The 16,153-nt window shown below is 47.4% G+C and overlaps 1 protein-coding gene across 8 annotated transcripts in view; it reads right to left on the reverse strand.

Moving 5' to 3' along the window:
• The window catches only part of foxp2 (forkhead box P2), a 121,719-nt gene that overhangs the window by 23,664 nt on the left and 81,902 nt on the right, over positions 1 to 16,153 (reverse strand). For 2 of the 8 annotated variants that reach the window (XM_024136200.2, XM_024136197.1), the window contains exons 3-8: positions 13,791 to 13,928; positions 12,802 to 12,861; positions 12,288 to 12,377; positions 7,856 to 8,039; positions 6,716 to 6,968; positions 4,621 to 4,725 (exon numbers count right to left, since the gene is read on the reverse strand). In XM_024136200.2, the coding sequence (XP_023991968.1) occupies positions 4,621 to 4,725; positions 6,716 to 6,968; positions 7,856 to 8,039; positions 12,288 to 12,377; positions 12,802 to 12,861; positions 13,791 to 13,910 (812 nt within the window). In that variant the 5' untranslated portion in view covers positions 13,911 to 13,928. Of the gene's footprint in view, positions 1 to 4,620; positions 4,726 to 6,706; positions 6,969 to 7,855; positions 8,040 to 12,287; positions 12,378 to 12,801; positions 12,862 to 13,790; positions 13,929 to 16,153 lie in introns of all 8 variants that reach the window. The other 6 variants (XM_024136199.1, XM_024136195.2, XM_024136205.2 and 3 more) reach the window with 3 other exon arrangements.

Consider the following 16,153-nt stretch of genomic DNA (forward strand, 5'->3'; position numbering starts at 1 on the left):
GGGGGTGAATTAGCTGCAGAAGGCCTCTCGATATTCCTCCGACCATTTTTTCAAATGATCCCTTTTTTGTCTTCCTCTTCTACTTCTGCTGGCCAGTTGGCAAGGCGATTACCAACAGATTACGGCCTGCGTATGAAATATTAAAATGGCAAGCGCTGCTACTATGCATTAATATGAAAGAGGGAAATAGAGAGAGAGTGTAAGAGAGTGTGAGAGAGACATAGAGARACACAGAAAGAGAGATGRTGCGAGGGAGAGAGATTGACAGCGAGAGAGATGCAGAAAGAGTGAGAGAGAGTGAGAGAGAAAGCGAGCGAGAGAGAGACAGGTTATCCGTCATCGTCACCAGAACATCCCCTAATGAGCCGGGCATAGTCAGACTCAGAGCAGTTCAAACAGAGGTGAGGGAGGGAAGAGAGGCCGGACGCCTTCACAAAGACAGCTCTGAACAAACATTTCTGGAGCCACCACGTAATTTATGGGTCACTTTATAGGCATATTGATTTTTGTTTTGAGAGGGGAATAACCAATGTGATGGGCCCAATAGCACAGAAAGGCAGAGAAACAGAGAGAGAGCTGGGGAGATTGACAGATGGAGGGATTCAGGGACAGAGAGGCCACGCTAATACAGTGGTGTGTTGTGGGTTTTCTAGACAAAAACAAAGCCTCACCGACCATTAAGACAAATATATACACAATATACTGAAGTTATACACTGAGAGTTCTAAGAGCCTGCTAATAAACCTTCAAACGCATATACAGTATGGTGTGCCTAATTGTCCATGTGTCCTATCACAGCTTTGTCGACCCAGACCCTTCATGCTAGCTAGGCTGGGGCCTCTCTCCACCCTGACTGTCTAGCATGGCGCAGAGTAACACAAACACACATTGCAGACCCACACCAGACCAGACAGCAGCATATGCATAACTAATGTAATGCCCTCAGTTTTTAAAGGTCTTGTCACACCCAGCCAGACGTCTGGCAGAGTAGCGCTAAGGGCGCCTATTCGGGGGCTTCTTACTGCCTTGTGGGTTTAATTAAGCAACGGTTAGAGACACTCGCAGTCAGGTTAACGTTTCTCTCTCTCTCTCTCTCTCTCTCTCTCTCTCTCTCTCTCTCTCTCTCTCTCTCTCTCNCCCTGACTGTCTAGCATGGCGCAGAGTAACACAAACACACATTGCAGACCCACACCAGACCAGACAGCAGCATATGCATAACTAATGTAATGCCCTCAGTTTTAAAGGTCTTGTCACACCCAGCCAGACGTCTGGCAGAGTAGCGCTAAGGGGGCCTATCCGGGGGCTTCTTACTGCCTTGTGGGTTTAATTAAGCAACGGTTAGAGACACTCGCGGTCAGGTTAACGTCTCTCTCTCTCTCTCTCTCTCCGCTTGCCATTTTTCTCTCTGATGCTACTGCCTGCTGGGTAAGGGGGAAGAGGGGGACATGGCGTTGGAGGGGGAGAGGGGAAGAGTTAAGTGAGGAGGCAGATAAATTGTCTGTGTAGACGGCGAGGTGCATCTATTTAGGGAGACCCTGGTCTGAGGGTTTGGCGGGCGGGGCATGCTGGAGGTTTGGCTGGTGGGTATGAATATATATGGTCTGAGGGGTTGGCGGTAGGGGCATGCTGGAGGTTTGGATGGTGGGTATGAATATATATGGGCTGACGGGCTGAAGAATGTTTAATTGGAGATGATAATCAAACGGTAACTAACTCCTCTCGGATGGATGAGAGTGTGTGTGTGTGTGTGTGTGTGTGTGTGTGTGTGTGTGTGTGAGAGATCACAGATGGGAGAGTAAATCAATATAGAACAAGGGAACAGAGCAGGAAGCATTATATAATAATACTAAACAGAATGGAGTATTAAAAGGTATGTGATGTGAATGAATCAAATATTTCTGCATTGATTGACAGTACTGTACCATTCCCACAAATGTATACATATCACTGTAACACTAATCTAAAAGAACAAACCTGTGTGTGAAATTAGTTATTCTCATTCCTGTATAACCCTCCTTGAAAATACATGCGCCTCAAAACTATTTAGAAGCACATMCACTTACATGCATCAACATGCACGCACAGGCCCACACACACGCCCCCCCCCGACACCCCCTCGAACACTCCCACGCTAATATTACATTTGAACTACAGAGCTAACACAACGTGCCAGCCAACCTCTAGGCTAGCTCTCCAGGTGAACACACATAAAAGAGACACTGAAGAGCTATTAAATGCTGATCGTGACAAGTTTCCTACCGCAACACAACAAACGATGACTAAACGCGCCCGCTGCATGAGATTTTGTYTCMTACCTCCAGCAACCAACCATCAGGTTACCTAGGTTTCCCCCCTTCCTCGCRTTCTCSTCTTAAAGTGCCATTTGATTCTGACACCTATTTTATGTAAACCWTTTTAAAGTGYGTKTGTACCTGGCTGTTGCCGAGGAGATGAGTGGCATCTCCGAAAACATTAAAAGGCTCTCCCTGACACWGACGATASCTCCTCCAAGGCAAGGCAGACAAGCAGCCATCTTTGTTCTGCCAGGATCACGCTGTCTTCTGTTGCTGTCTGTTTTCATGTGCCGGTTACAGTACTTGAACCTCTGACTCCTCGCCGGCTGGATGCAACGACGTGGAGTCTCACCCAGAATCTTTAAGGCTGTTTTGTAAAGACAGTTGTTTGAAGCAGGGTCCCTTTCCATACTATACCAGCTGTCAGAGAATTACCTGCAACCCCTCTTTCTAGTCTACTAGTGTAAAGTACATGCCTATCTGTGCAATCCTTTTTTTCTACACTGTTCTTAAAGAAAATATACAGTCACATGTTTCATAACCTACTGTGTACCTATGCCCTAACCCAAATGAGAAACTAAGCTATAAAGACGTCCATACGGTAAACATACTCAGCCGTGTTTACATGGAAGCCCATGTACAGTAGCGGGTGGATTCAGTAAGGCAAAGTGAACTGAGTGTACGACCACTAATCCGCTATAGCCACGCAGTCTCACACACAGCCAAAATCTTTCTCAAGCCGCAAGGGCAAACTTCTCCTCCGCTCCAGGGCCTCCAGCAGAATATATACTGTAACCTTATAGTATTGCCTATATACTGCCTTTCCCCCCGAGCAAATCCCTGCTAGTGACATCCACCATGCTGCTCCATGCAGTGCATCTTCCCCAGGGGATAAGCACACATAACAGCCATAGAAAATACATTGTGATAGAAATACATAATAAATTCAAAGGAGAGTCTATTGTTGGCGTGTCCATTGAATAGAGGCATTGATATAGTGCACAATAAATGTCTTGTCTGTCTGACTTGTGGGGTCTGTAGAGGTTTGTATATTAAGCCAGTCTGGCTTTCAGTAATTTCTCTTTACACAGACACACATTAGCCCTAATGYACATGCTAGTGCTACAGACGGCTRTATAATTAACCAAGCTACTGCCTTTGGTTTTGCCTGACCTAAATCCTACAACTCTGGTTTGGCCCTGTTGGGTTTCCATATCAGCACAGAACCACAGTTATGGAGTTACAGCACTGTAATGTAAGGAAGAATCCGCCTCCCCAAAATAGAACAATATCCCAATTTCAAAAGAGTTTGTGTGGAATTTACATGGACATTTACACCAGTGAGAACGCGCGACGAGATCATTATTTCTCAGTTAATTACAAATCTAATTAGAATATTCCAATGAACGCTTTGGCCCTTTTTTTCTCTCTTTTCGAATGAAGAGAGAGAATGAGCCTAGCTACTCCAGTGAGTGGCAATGTGATAACTTGTAATCTACGGCACTAGCAAACACCTTCCCCTTTGATGTCTCCCACTGACATCCCAGGCAACAAAGCAGACCAATTACAAATGAGCTAATTAACTAAATTGTTGATGGAGCATGAAGAGTTCATTCAGTCCATCGTAGGCGCCATGACAACACTGAATGCAACCATTGTGGGGCCCCCGCGCGTCTATACAAGTTGCCATTCGTTTTTGACGCTCTTCACACAAGCCTGTCAGGCCCTTTCACGGCAACTTGGCGAGCTGAAGAGGAGATTTGGGTGTAAATCGGAGATCATTTACATCCGAGAGTTAATGTAGCCAGCAGCCTGACAGTCTATACAAACTATACGTCAAAATGTCCCAATTGAGATGCAAGCGTGTTTATCTCTTTGTTGGGCCCCCCTCGATTAAGCTCGCAAAGAGTCGCTCTGGTACTGTGGAAAATACCCCAGAGTAGGCCTCTACAGCTTCATTATTGAGAAACAAAAAATGTACAGCAGCTAAGCTCATCTTAGTTGACGACAACTTTTATACCATGGAACATAAGACGTCGTTTCTGCTGTGGGAAAGAGGCACGAGAGGCGCTTGGCAGGGTGACACGAAGCTTTATCGGATATCATGGGGGCCATTGTCTTGGCCTGTGGTTGTTAAACGCAACTGTCATTGAGCTTGTACTATTTCTTTAGTATTAACACAGGAGACTGTAACGTAATGCACAGTCATGAAGCAAATTCACAGTGTAAGCTAAGACATGATGATATATGCGGACGGTCAGTAMAGGAAAGGGGAGGTGAGTAAGACACGGCGGCGTAGAGAGTACATTCTCAGAGTAAGACCTACTTCAAAAAGTGTCCGAAGTCCTCACAGACGCTCTCGCAACCGGGCCACTTGCACACCCCATGACCATAGAGGGAGTGGGAGGCTCCGCTTTCCTCGTGTAATGAGCTGAGGGGAGAAGAGAGAGAGCGAGAGAGAGAGGGAGAGAGACAGCGGGAGAAAAGGAGAGAGAAGGAGGGAGCGATGTATAGAGAGAGCGAGATGAGAGAGAGAGAGGTGAGGAGAGGGAAAGAGAAGGGGGAGAAAGAGAGGGGGGATGGATAGAGAGAGAGAGAGCGAGAAAGAGAGACAAAGGGAGAGAGGGAGAAAGAAAGAGATAGAGAGAGACAGAGAGAGAAAAAAAGGAAGGATCGGAGGTAGAGAGAAGGAGAGAGAGAAGGGTAGACTGGCGTCAGATTCATCAAAAAAGCCATAATGGCTTGAGGCTGCTGGTGGCTGTCAGGTTACCATCAGCGACAAGCAGGTCAAAACAGGTCAATTCAGCCCTGTTCTATTGAATAGTTCAACTGCCAAGGCTGCCAGGAGGAGGGAAGGAGCCTAATTAATCCAAGGATGGAAGTTACTGTCTGCATCTGAAATAGCACCCTATTCCCTAATAAAGTGCACTACTTTTGGCCAGCGCCCATGAGGCTCTTGATGCTCTGGCTAAAGGTAGTGCACTATAAAGGGAATAGGGTGTTCCTAATATAACAGAAGGGAGAAAAGATGAGGGTRGCTGGCCTAGCAATATGATTAACATCTGATTATTGATCTAGAGGTTTAGCTATCCATCTATTTATGTTATTGCAAACCTCTAAACAATGTGTGAAAAAGCCATCCAGGCAACCCATTCACATTTTATTTTCTTATTTTTCCAACCCCTATTTCTTCATCTTGTAAAGTGATCAACGGAGGGGTTTCAAGTAAACATGACAAATCCAGACAGCCATATAATTTTCATCATGAGATGAATGTAATTCATGTTATTTTGAGGACAAGAGAGGGCCCTGCTTGGAAAATGGCACCCGAATAAGTTACGACCCCGAGTAGACAGCACATCCTATTAAAAGTGACGGTTTAACCTTTCGGCTCCACTTGTTTCTGTATTTGGGGGGTTGGAGGGTGTGTGTGTGTGTGTGTGTGTGAGCGCTCACACATGGTTTCTACAGACAGGCTTTCCCCCCATCGATCCGCTGTGTGTTAGTAAGCATCTCTCCTTGACAATACTCCGCGTTCGATCATTACGAGACGCCACGCCCCCCCGGGGGACACTAACAGATAAAAAGTGTTTTCTTTCTCTTTTTTTCCCCTCCCTCCTCCTCCTCCTCCTGTTTTTGTTTCTCCTCTAGGGGGACGTCTGCCTTCTAAAGATATCTTTTTCAAGCCCCCGTTTAGTGGCGGCAGCAGATAGCATCTACTTTAAACCAATTACACAACACATCCACCTCCACTGTAATCTCTCCACACCGCTACACTACGCCACATCCTTCTTATATCGCAGGAAAGAGCCTTGAATAATGCATAGAACCAGATAGACAGATATGCGAACAGTGTTTTCGTACAGTCGGAACCACATGTAAAGGCGGCATCGCAAGGATAAACATTCTAAAATACCACCTTGGCATCACGTATTCTGTTTACACGACACGAGGTAAGGTAAGGTMATTTCAAAAGAAAAGCGCCACTAAATACTTCATGTACGAGGCGGTTACCTTTGCTTTCTGCTCGCACAGCAGTGTATTGCTGCCGGTGTCTTCCTCTCCTTGCTTTTGATATGGTGTAAGCAACTGTGTTCAATAGCATCCTACGCTGTCCCTAGGGAGGCTGAGGCTGGTTTTTGAATATTACCAAGACACTAATAAACTATTGAACAAACAAACAAAACATCTTGTTCAACCCGGCAAGAACAAATATGTTGTTTTTTTTCGTTTTCTAAACGGGGGACAAATACTCTGATCGGTTGTTTCTATAGATAGATATTGAATGTATTTGTACATTATTAAAAGCCATAAAACAACAAACAACTACCAGCCAGCAACAAGCTTTTTGTGCGTCCTAACTTTTGTGTCTACAATGCGTTGTGTAGTGGGTGGCGGGATGTGTAGCTCACTTTCCGTACCTCTCCCTTTCCCGTTCCCTCTCTCGCTCCCTCTCTCTTCTGGAATTGAGTGCGGGAGACTGGCCGTTGGCGATGGAGTGGTGGGAGATGGGAGGTGACGCTTTGGAAGGGGTAGAGCAGGTAGTCGAGGAAGAGTTGGTAGTGGTCAGGTCCAGGCCGCCGACGCCGTGTTTGATGTCGTTGTCCTCCAAGTTGTGGCCGCCACCGGTCACGTCCTTCCACAACTGTTGGAGCTCTGCTGGGCTCAGTCCAGCTGGGAGAGGGGAGAAACAGAGGACCAACACAGTTACAATACAGTTACGCACACACTACAATGCCTGGAGCTGACGTCTTGTAGACTACATCAACACAGAGTCATCACAAACCAACAGAAATAGCTTCCTCCTGTTTACTGCCTACATTCGTCGCTAACTCAGGATTAGTTTTTGAATCAAATGACACACGGCTACACTGAGAGATTAACTGGGATGATCTCGTCAGCGGCTCTACTTAATAAGAATGCAGTGTTCCAATGAAGTCTACGGGGAACCACGGGCATCGATCCACAATGGCTGCCACCGGATTACAGTCACAGAGAAAGCAGAATTCAGTGAGCACAAATGATATTATCGAGCTAGATAAACACCCATTGTCCTTTTGTTTCAGCCTCACACCGGTAATTAACCCCCCTTCGTTTTGTTTCTTCCTAGTTGTTGTTGTTGTTTTCGCGCCCCCCCCGCCCCCGCCATTTTGGTCAACACGTGTTTACTTCTTGGCGAGGCGAGAGAAAATGGAAGCGGCTCCTCTTGTCTCTTTTCTTCGCTGCCTACTGAGAGGCAGGCAGTAAACAACAACAACAACAACCCAGAGAGGGAGGGGTGAGCAGGGAGCGAGGGAATAGAGGGAGAGCGARACACAGACACAGGAGAGACAGGCTGAGCTGAGCGAGAGAGAAAGAGGTAGTAACAAAAAGGGAAGACAAACCAAGAGAAAGTAAGATAGAAACAAAGAGGGAAATAGAAAGAGAGCTAGAGAGAGAGAGCGGTGTGGGCGCCAGCAGTCACGTGCAATATAGCCCCCCCCCCCCAGAACCCCTGAAGCCACAGGCTCTCTCCCCTTCCCCCTCCTCTCCCCCTTCACTTCCTCCAGCCACCCCCTTACCTGGTGGCATGGTCTGCCCGGGGAGGGCTGCCTGTCCTGGGGCCGGGGGCAGGGAGAGCAGGCCCTGGCGCTGCATGTTGAGCAGGTGCTGCTGCTGCTGGAGCTGTTGCATCTGGAGGAGTTGCTGCCGGAAGACGAGCTGCTGGGTGGCGAGCTGCTGCTGATGCTGCTGCTGCTGCTGTTGCTATAGTGAAGATGAGCAGGAGGAGGAGGAGTGGAGCAGGAGAGGAGCACAAATTACACAAATTAACAACAAAGTGGGCGCCCACACTGACGACGAGGATGCCTCCATTGCCGATGCTGCTGCTGCCGCGTCCATGATCTTAACCACTGCCTGTCTCTCTTCCTATTTCCTTTCTCTCTCTTTCCTCGCCTCCTTTTTGCCTAGTTCCTGTTCTATTCTGTCTCCTCCTCTTGCTGAACGAGGCAGAGCTAGGCACACTGGGCTAATAGACTGACGGACTGCACTCGCCACTCTAGACTACCATGACATGAGTCCTCTGTATGATATTAAGCCCTGGGTAATCCCTTCCCCCCACAGCCGATAGTTAATTGTCTTCCATTTGCTGATGGTCTATTACAGCTTATGGGGCCGAGGGGAACTCGCTAGGAGATTTACAGCTACTGAGCACACCAGCGTAATCCCCCTCCCTCCCCCTCTCCCCCCTACCCTCCCAACCTTGTTTACCACGGGACCAGCCAGACAGACGATTGCGTAAGCCCGAGCAAAACAACATCAACAACAACAACAACAGAAACTGCCAAAGCATCCACAGGAAAACAAGCAGGAGAGGAAGGGAAAAAGCCCTGACTTTTGTGGCTTAATCACAACAGTACTATTCTGATGTTATTGCAGATGTCGATCAGACAGGTAACTGTGTATCACCATGGTATAATCCGTTTCTATAACAGTAAACATGCCAAGAACTGAGCCTCATTTCATTACCAGTTTAGTCCTCAGTGGGCTGTGGATGAGATCTCTGGTGGTCTATTAGGAAACATGGAGCTATCATACAACTGGCTCTGTTAGCTCAACATCTCTGTATCTCTCTCTCTCACTCTCTCTCTCTCTCTCTCTCTCTCTATCACTCTCTCTCTATCACTCTCTCTGCCCTGCGTCTCTTTTTCCTCCACTATCTTTCTACTATCAGATTCCATTGTAACACTCAAGGAAAGGCTTGTTATTATAGGAGAATCTTGCCAAGAATTACAAGACCAAGGTGGGCATCGAGTTGTGGAGAGACACTCCCGAGGATATATGTGGAGGAAGTCACACTTCACAGAGAGACACGCTGCAGTGGAAGACCCTTTCCTTTCTAGCCTGGGGGGGTGGTGTGGGGGGGACAGACAAAACTTGTGATGCGCTCACTGGAAAACAGACTGCATAATGGAGCAAGTCATGTGGATTGGACCCACTGTCTCTGGAGAAATAAGGGAGCGATTTCTATTCCATATTTGATGGCGACGGAGGGCTGAAAATTCTATTCACAAAATCCAAACAGAAACAAAGCCTCCGGGAGGTCAGTAGCAGCTTCCTGTAGGGTCTGCATAATGGGCTGCTTGAACAGACAGAGAGAGATGGAGGGAGGTAGGAGGGAATAGAAGAGAGGGAAGAGAGAGAGATGGAGGGAGGTAGGAGGGAATAGAGAGAGCGAGGGAGGAGGTAGAAGAGAGAGAGAAGAGATGGAGGGAGGTATGAGGAAAGAGAGAGAGAGGGAGAGGTAGAGAGAGAGATGGAGGGAGGTTATGAGGGAAGAGAGAGAGTGGGAAGAGAGGTAGAGATAGAGAGAATGGAAGGAGGTATGAGGGAAGAGGAGAGAAGGAGAGAGGTAGAAGAGAGAGATGGAAGGAGGTGAAGAGGGAAGAGAGAGAGAGGGAGAGAGGTAGAGAGAGAGAGGATGGAGGGAGGATAGAGGGAAAGAGAGAAGAGAGGAGAGAGGTAGAGAGAGAGAGAGATGGAGGGAGGTATGAGGGAGAGAGAGAGAGGGGAGAGAGGTAGAGAGAGAGAAGATGGAGGTATGAGGGAAGAGAGAGAGAGGGAGAGAGGTAGAGAGAGAGAGATGGAGAGTATGAGGGAAGAGAGAGAGGGGAGAGAGGTAGAGAGAGAGATGGAGTATGAGGGAAGAAGAGAAGAGAGGGAGAGAGGTAGGAGAGGAGATGGAGGTATGAAGGGAAAGAGAGAGCGGGAGAGAGGTAGAGAGAGAGAATGGAGATGAATGAATAGAGAGAGAGGGAGAGAGGTAGAGGAGAGAGAGATGGAGCGGGGTATGAGGGAAGAGAGAGAGCGGGAGAGAGGTTGAAGAGAGAGAGATGGAGGTATGAATGAATAGAGAGAGAGGGAGAAGGAGGTAGAGAGAGAGATGGAGGAGGTATGAGGGAAGAGTAGAGAAGAGGGAGAGAGGTAGAGAGGTAGAAGGGAGAGAGGTAGAGAGAGAGAGAGAGGAGAGAGAGAGAGGGAGAGGAGAGAGAGAGAGGAGAGAGGTAAGAGAGAGGGTAGGGAGAATGGAGGGAAAGGAGAGGGAGAGAGGAGAGAGAGAGAGGGAGAGGTAAAGAAGAGAGAAGAGAGGTTAGAGAGAGAAGATGGAGGGAGGTATGAGGAGAGAGAGAGGAAGAGAGGTGGAGAGAGAGGAGAAGATGGGGGGGTATGAGGGAAGAGAAGAGAGAGGGAGAGAGGTAGAGAGAGGAGAGAGGAGAGAGAGAGAGATCGAGGGAGGTATGAGGAAGAAGAGAGAGGAGAGAGGTAGAGAGGAGGGAGATGGAGGTATGAGGAAGAGAGAGAGAGGGAGAGAGGTAGAGAGAGGAGAGAGGAGAGAGGTTACGAGAGAGAGAGAGGGAGAGAGGTAGGAGGTAGGAGAGAGAGAGGGAGAAGAGATGGAAGCGAGGTATGAGGGAAGAGAGAGAGAGAGGAGGTAGAGAGAGAGAGGGAGAGAATGAGCGGGTAAAGGGAAGAGAGGAGAGAGGGAGAGAGGTAAGAGAGAGAGAGGAGAGAGGTAGAGAGAAGAGAGGAGATGGGAGGGAGGTATGAGAGAAGAGAGAGAGAGGTAGAGAGTAGATAGAGAGAGAGAGAGAGGAGAGAGAGAGTAGAGAGAAGAGATATAGAGAGAGAGAGTAGAGAGAGAGAGAGAGAGAGAAAGAGAGAAGAGAGATAGAGAGGTAGATAGGGAGAGAGAGGAGGAGAGAGAGGAGAAGAGGGTAGAGAGAGAGGTAGATAGAGAGAGAGAGAAGGGAGAGAGAGGGAGAGAGGTTAGATAGAGGGAGAGAGAGAGGTAGAGAGGTACAGAGGTAGAGAGGGGTAGAGCAGGGTAGAGAGGTAGAGAGAGAGAGAGAGAGGTAGAGAGAGAGAGAGGTAGAGAGGTAAGATAGGGAGAGAGAGGAAGAGAGAGAGAGAGGGAGAGAAGTAGAGAGAGAGGTAGATAGAGAGAGAGAGGGAGAGAGAGGGGGAGAGAGGGTAGATAGAGAGAGAGAGAGAGGTAGAGAGGTACAGAAGGTAGAGAGAAGAGGTAGAGAGGTAAGAGAAAAAGAGAGGAGGTAGAAAAGTAGAGAGAGAGAGAGAGAGAGAAGAGAGAGAGAGGGAGAGAGAGAGAGAGGAGAGAGAGAGGGAGAGAGGTAGATAGAAGAGAGAGAGGGAGAGAGGTGTAGAGAGAGAGGAGAGGTACGACGAGTACAGAGGGTAGAGAGGAGAGGTAGAGGAGGTAGATGAGGTAGAGGAGGAGAGAGAGACGAGAGAGAGAGAGAGAGAGAGAGAGAGAGAGAGGTAGAGATGAGAGAGATGTGTCTGGGAAAAGGTGTCTGTGATACTTTTTCTAGATCAATTGAACTGCTTCCCCATGTTTTGTTTAGATTTGGCCCCGGCACAGCGTGCGGCATGCTACGATGTTCGGCTCCTGTGACAGACTGCGAGCCTCGCCCGGTAGACTGGCGGGCTGTCAGTGTGATTTATGAGCGCGTCCCACTCTAACTTTTCTGCTGCTCGCCACTCGGCCCAAACCCACAGAAGCAGTTCATTAATCAGCAGACCCTGTGACTCGGTCCTGTCTCTCTCTCTCGGCTCAAACTGTTTTTTTTAGCTATTTAACATCACGTCCTCCATTTACATGTTTTAGAAGGAGGGAGAGAACCCCCCCCCCCGTCATTTCTCCCCAAGTCTTCCCCAGTGGCAGATAACAAGTGTCAGGGCTTAGTCCACCAAAGACACACCCAGGCACATACAGTACACATACAGTAACACTGGGAGAACCACTAGCTGACATTAGAGAACACCGGCTTTGGATTAGCTAGCTTGCTCTGTGGAATCCCAGAAGCATGGGAAGGTTTCCCCAAAACTACGGCGACTGAACTGAGTGAGACAGCCAGCAAGGCATCATCTAGACTTGTTCCTCGGCTTGTCTCGCCTCCCACTCTCAGGCCATTCCGGGTCTCAACAGATACCCACCTCTTTCGCTTGCTTTYCAGGGTGCTGCTGTTGTAAAAGCTGCAGGTGTAGCTGCTCCTGGTGTTTCTTATAAAACTCCTGCAGATGTTGCTGGGAGGGGGAAGAAAGAGAGATAGATGATTTTAAAAAAATATGCCAGGTAACCCAGGAGAATGTCCATATTATCTTCTGGCTATGTAAATAGACATTGGCAAATGCTTTTTTTGCTGTTGGTTTCATTGGTACGGTGTGTGTCGTTTTGGGCAGTGGAAAGCCTCGATTTACCGAGACAGAGTATATTGACCATATGGTATAATACTGTAGCAGTGTGTTTGTAAAGTTAATGAGGAATCTGTTTCCATACTAGAGCAGCAAAAAGAGCATTTGCCAAGGTTCTGACATGTTGTAATTCATTTGTATTTTATTTTTGGAAAATGAGGTGCCACGACAACACCGACACATGTTGGTTACGAATAACACACAGTGGAAGTGCCATAAATAATCGTATTAATTTTCTAGCAGGGGACACACATACTGTAGTCTCGCTCTCCCGCCATGTCTTCTCCATATGGACTTTAAATGGCCTCGCACAGTACTGGAGGGGGCACAATTAATCATATTAACTAGAATACAGTTTTTGGTCTAATGTCTTGATAGGCACTGAAATGCTTTAAAGTGAATACAGCACACTCAAAAGGACCGGATTCATCACTCTAAAAGTAATGTGTTTAACACACATCGCACATAACATCCACTCTCTGCTGTCTATGCTACTCTCAGTGAATCCTGAAGAAAGAGTAGATACAGCAGGGTAAAAAGTCTTATAAAGAATATCAATTGCAATCAGTTTCTAGCCTGCATGGGACATCTTCCTGAAACTTAATGAATTCCTAAAATCCACTAAAGATAGTAGTTGATGAAACAATAGTTCCCTATTTTCTCACTGTGGTCTATCTCTGAAATAATGATGGAAAACTCAGCTCCTTCCACATACGACCCAGCCTGTCTCACTTCCTGTATTCGCTCCACCCCTCTTTCATTGACTTCCTCATAACTACAGTAACTATGTCTTTATCCTGACACCTTTTACCTTTCCCAAGGGCTCCCAGGAAATAGACCCTCGGAGGGATACAGGTAATTGGTTGTGACGTGGTCAAAGTGCGTCACTTTTAGTCTCTCTTTTATAACTGTGTCAAGGGCGCAGCGGGCGTAGATGTACTGTACATTATGTGTATTGTGTATACAGTGCTACACAGGCAGTGTGTGTGTGTGTGTGTGTGTGTGTGTGTGTGTGTGTGTGTGTGTGTGTGTGTGTTGTGTGTGTGGTGTGTGTGTGGTGTGTGCCGGTTCAATGGATGCTAGGCATTATGTGACATACGGCATTAACTGCGTGTGTATGACTATGTAACTGTGTGTGTGTGTCTAGGTGAATGTCTCTCGGTGTGTATGTGGTTGTGTGGGTGGGTGTGTTACTGTGCGTGTCTCTCTGTGTCTATCTACTAGGTGTGTGTGTATGTTAGGTACCTGCTGCAGCATGACAGCCTGCTGCTGTTGGAGCAGGGCCTGGAGCTGCTGAGGGGATAGGACCTGCTGCTGGAGGATCTGCTGCATCTGCTGGGGGGTGATCACCTGGGGACTCATCATGGCCACCGACACTGGCACCTGGAGGGTGGGTGCGATAGAGAGAGAGAGAAAGGGGGAGCAACGGAGATACAGAGAGAGAGAAAGAGAGGGAGGAAGGGACAGAGACCAAGAGAGAGAGAGAGAGAGAGAGAGGGAGAGAGAGAGAGAGAGAGTCAGGGTCTGGCTGGCCTCAGAGCCCACTGGGAGCATGGTAATTGGGGACCAAAAGGTAGAGAAAGCATGTCTCCCGTCACCCTTGTGCTGAGGCACTCTGTGCTGAAGGATGGATGGGTGCTGTGCCTTTGTGTTTCCTTGCCTTATTTTTGACAGTCCGCCCACTGGGAGAAGAGAGGGATTTAAATAGACGTATACCCTAATTAGCTGAACCCTTGAACCGCCTTAGGCATGCCTATCAGTGGCGGCCATTGTGGAACAGCAGGAAAATGCACAACTCCAAAGTTGATTAAAATAACACAGTTGAAGTGGACACTTGGCATGCACAATGAGCATGCCAGCACCCAGACAGACCCTGGGGTTGGAGATCACTCAGAAAGAGCCTTGGAGAGACAGAGAGGGAGATGATTCTTGGAGAAACTTGCTCTGAGAGAATTGGTGCTAGTTGGTGCTGGTAGACAATTCTGTTCGTGGAATTACCAGCTGGCGTTCTGCAGCGCACAGAAGTTTTTCTACTTCTTCACTCTCACGAAAAGCAGCCAGAGGCGCGATTCTTTCTCGACTGACGTGTCATTTTGAAAAACGTATGTCATTTTTTAGGTGATAAGAATCATTCAATTACTAGCTGCTGTCAAAACTGCTAGAGAGAACTTCACCAAAACAAAACAAAGATATATATTTCTCAGCCAAAGTCTTATTTATTTTATTTAACCTTTATTTAACTAGGCAAGTCAGTTAAAAACAAAGTCTTATTTACAATGACGGCCTAGGAACAAGTGGGTTAAATGCCTTGTTCAGGGGCAGAACGGCAGATTTTTACCTTATCGGCTCGGGGATTCGATCTAACAACCTTTTGATTCCTGGCCCAACGCTCTAACCACTAGGCTACCTGCCGGCGTATTAGAGAGTAGATAGTGACTTTCGAACACAACAGACCAATAACAAAGCAAGAGAGATTCAACTATTCTTTGCTTCTCACTTTGATTGCCTGAAACACATAGAAACAGGGGAATGTTGCTCTAATGTTTCCATCACTTCTTGTTCAATTCTTCATGCCTGGTATTATTATATATATATWTTTTTTTTACAATGACTGGAATGAAAACAAACGCTGGGATGAGTTTGTTTACTCTGCTATGCTGCTGAATAAAGGAATTTGAAACTTTCACTAACACCTGTTGGGGACATGGTTTATTCTGAAAGTGTTACTTGACTGCAMCGGCTTTAGGCATTTTAATATTCCATTACACAGGCTCTGATATGACACATCCAACCATTGCGGATGCAGAATAGTGTACCAAATAGTATCGTATGCTAAGATAAGATGAATTAAAGTCTCTCGCAGGCGTCTTTAAAGAATAGGACTACCCTGAATATTTTAGTATGTAGTTGTGGCCATTCCATAGCCCTCGCTAATTGCGACATCGTTTAGCACATAGTCGCTATGAAAGTATACTACGACGGCATGACAAAAAGGGCCAATAAGACCCTCCTGTCCCCCTAACGTGCAACGCTGCTGTCTAATCAAGCTGCTTGATTACTTTCCATACATCTCTCCTTTTACCCCCCCCCCCCCCCCACCCCCTCTCTCAGGCCTTGACACGTCCTTGTTTTGCTCTTCCCTCCTCTCCTCTGCCCAGGTTCCCCTCTTTGATTAGCTGAGACATTTGCATGGTCACTACACATTTTTCATTTTAGAAGTCATTATGCATTAGCGCTCCTGATCGCCCAGCTTGACTAATCCTGATGAACTGAAAATCACAGCTGAAGGTCAAACTCCATCCCCAGCCCCATCCTCCTCCTCCTCCCCGCCGCACCGCCACATTCATATTCAAACAAATCCTAGCCTGCCACCATTGTTCATTAGGGTCTTAGAGAGAGAGTGTGTGTGTGTGTGTGTGTGTGTGTGTGTGTGTGTGTGTGTGTGTGTGTGTGTGTGGGCGCGAGTGTGTGTGTGAAGGCTGTTGTGTTATAGCAGGAGCCTCACTCTCTTCCGCACTTCGTTAAGGAGACACAAAAGAAAGAGGCCRAACAAAGCAACAAAAGTCACAAATGAAACATCTGCACGTGACTAAATGCGCCGTGCTTCC

The sequence above is a fragment of the Salvelinus sp. IW2-2015 genome, unplaced genomic scaffold, assembly GCF_002910315.2.
Source record: "Salvelinus sp. IW2-2015 unplaced genomic scaffold, ASM291031v2 Un_scaffold803, whole genome shotgun sequence".
Taxonomy (NCBI): Eukaryota; Metazoa; Chordata; class Actinopteri; order Salmoniformes; family Salmonidae; genus Salvelinus; species Salvelinus sp. IW2-2015.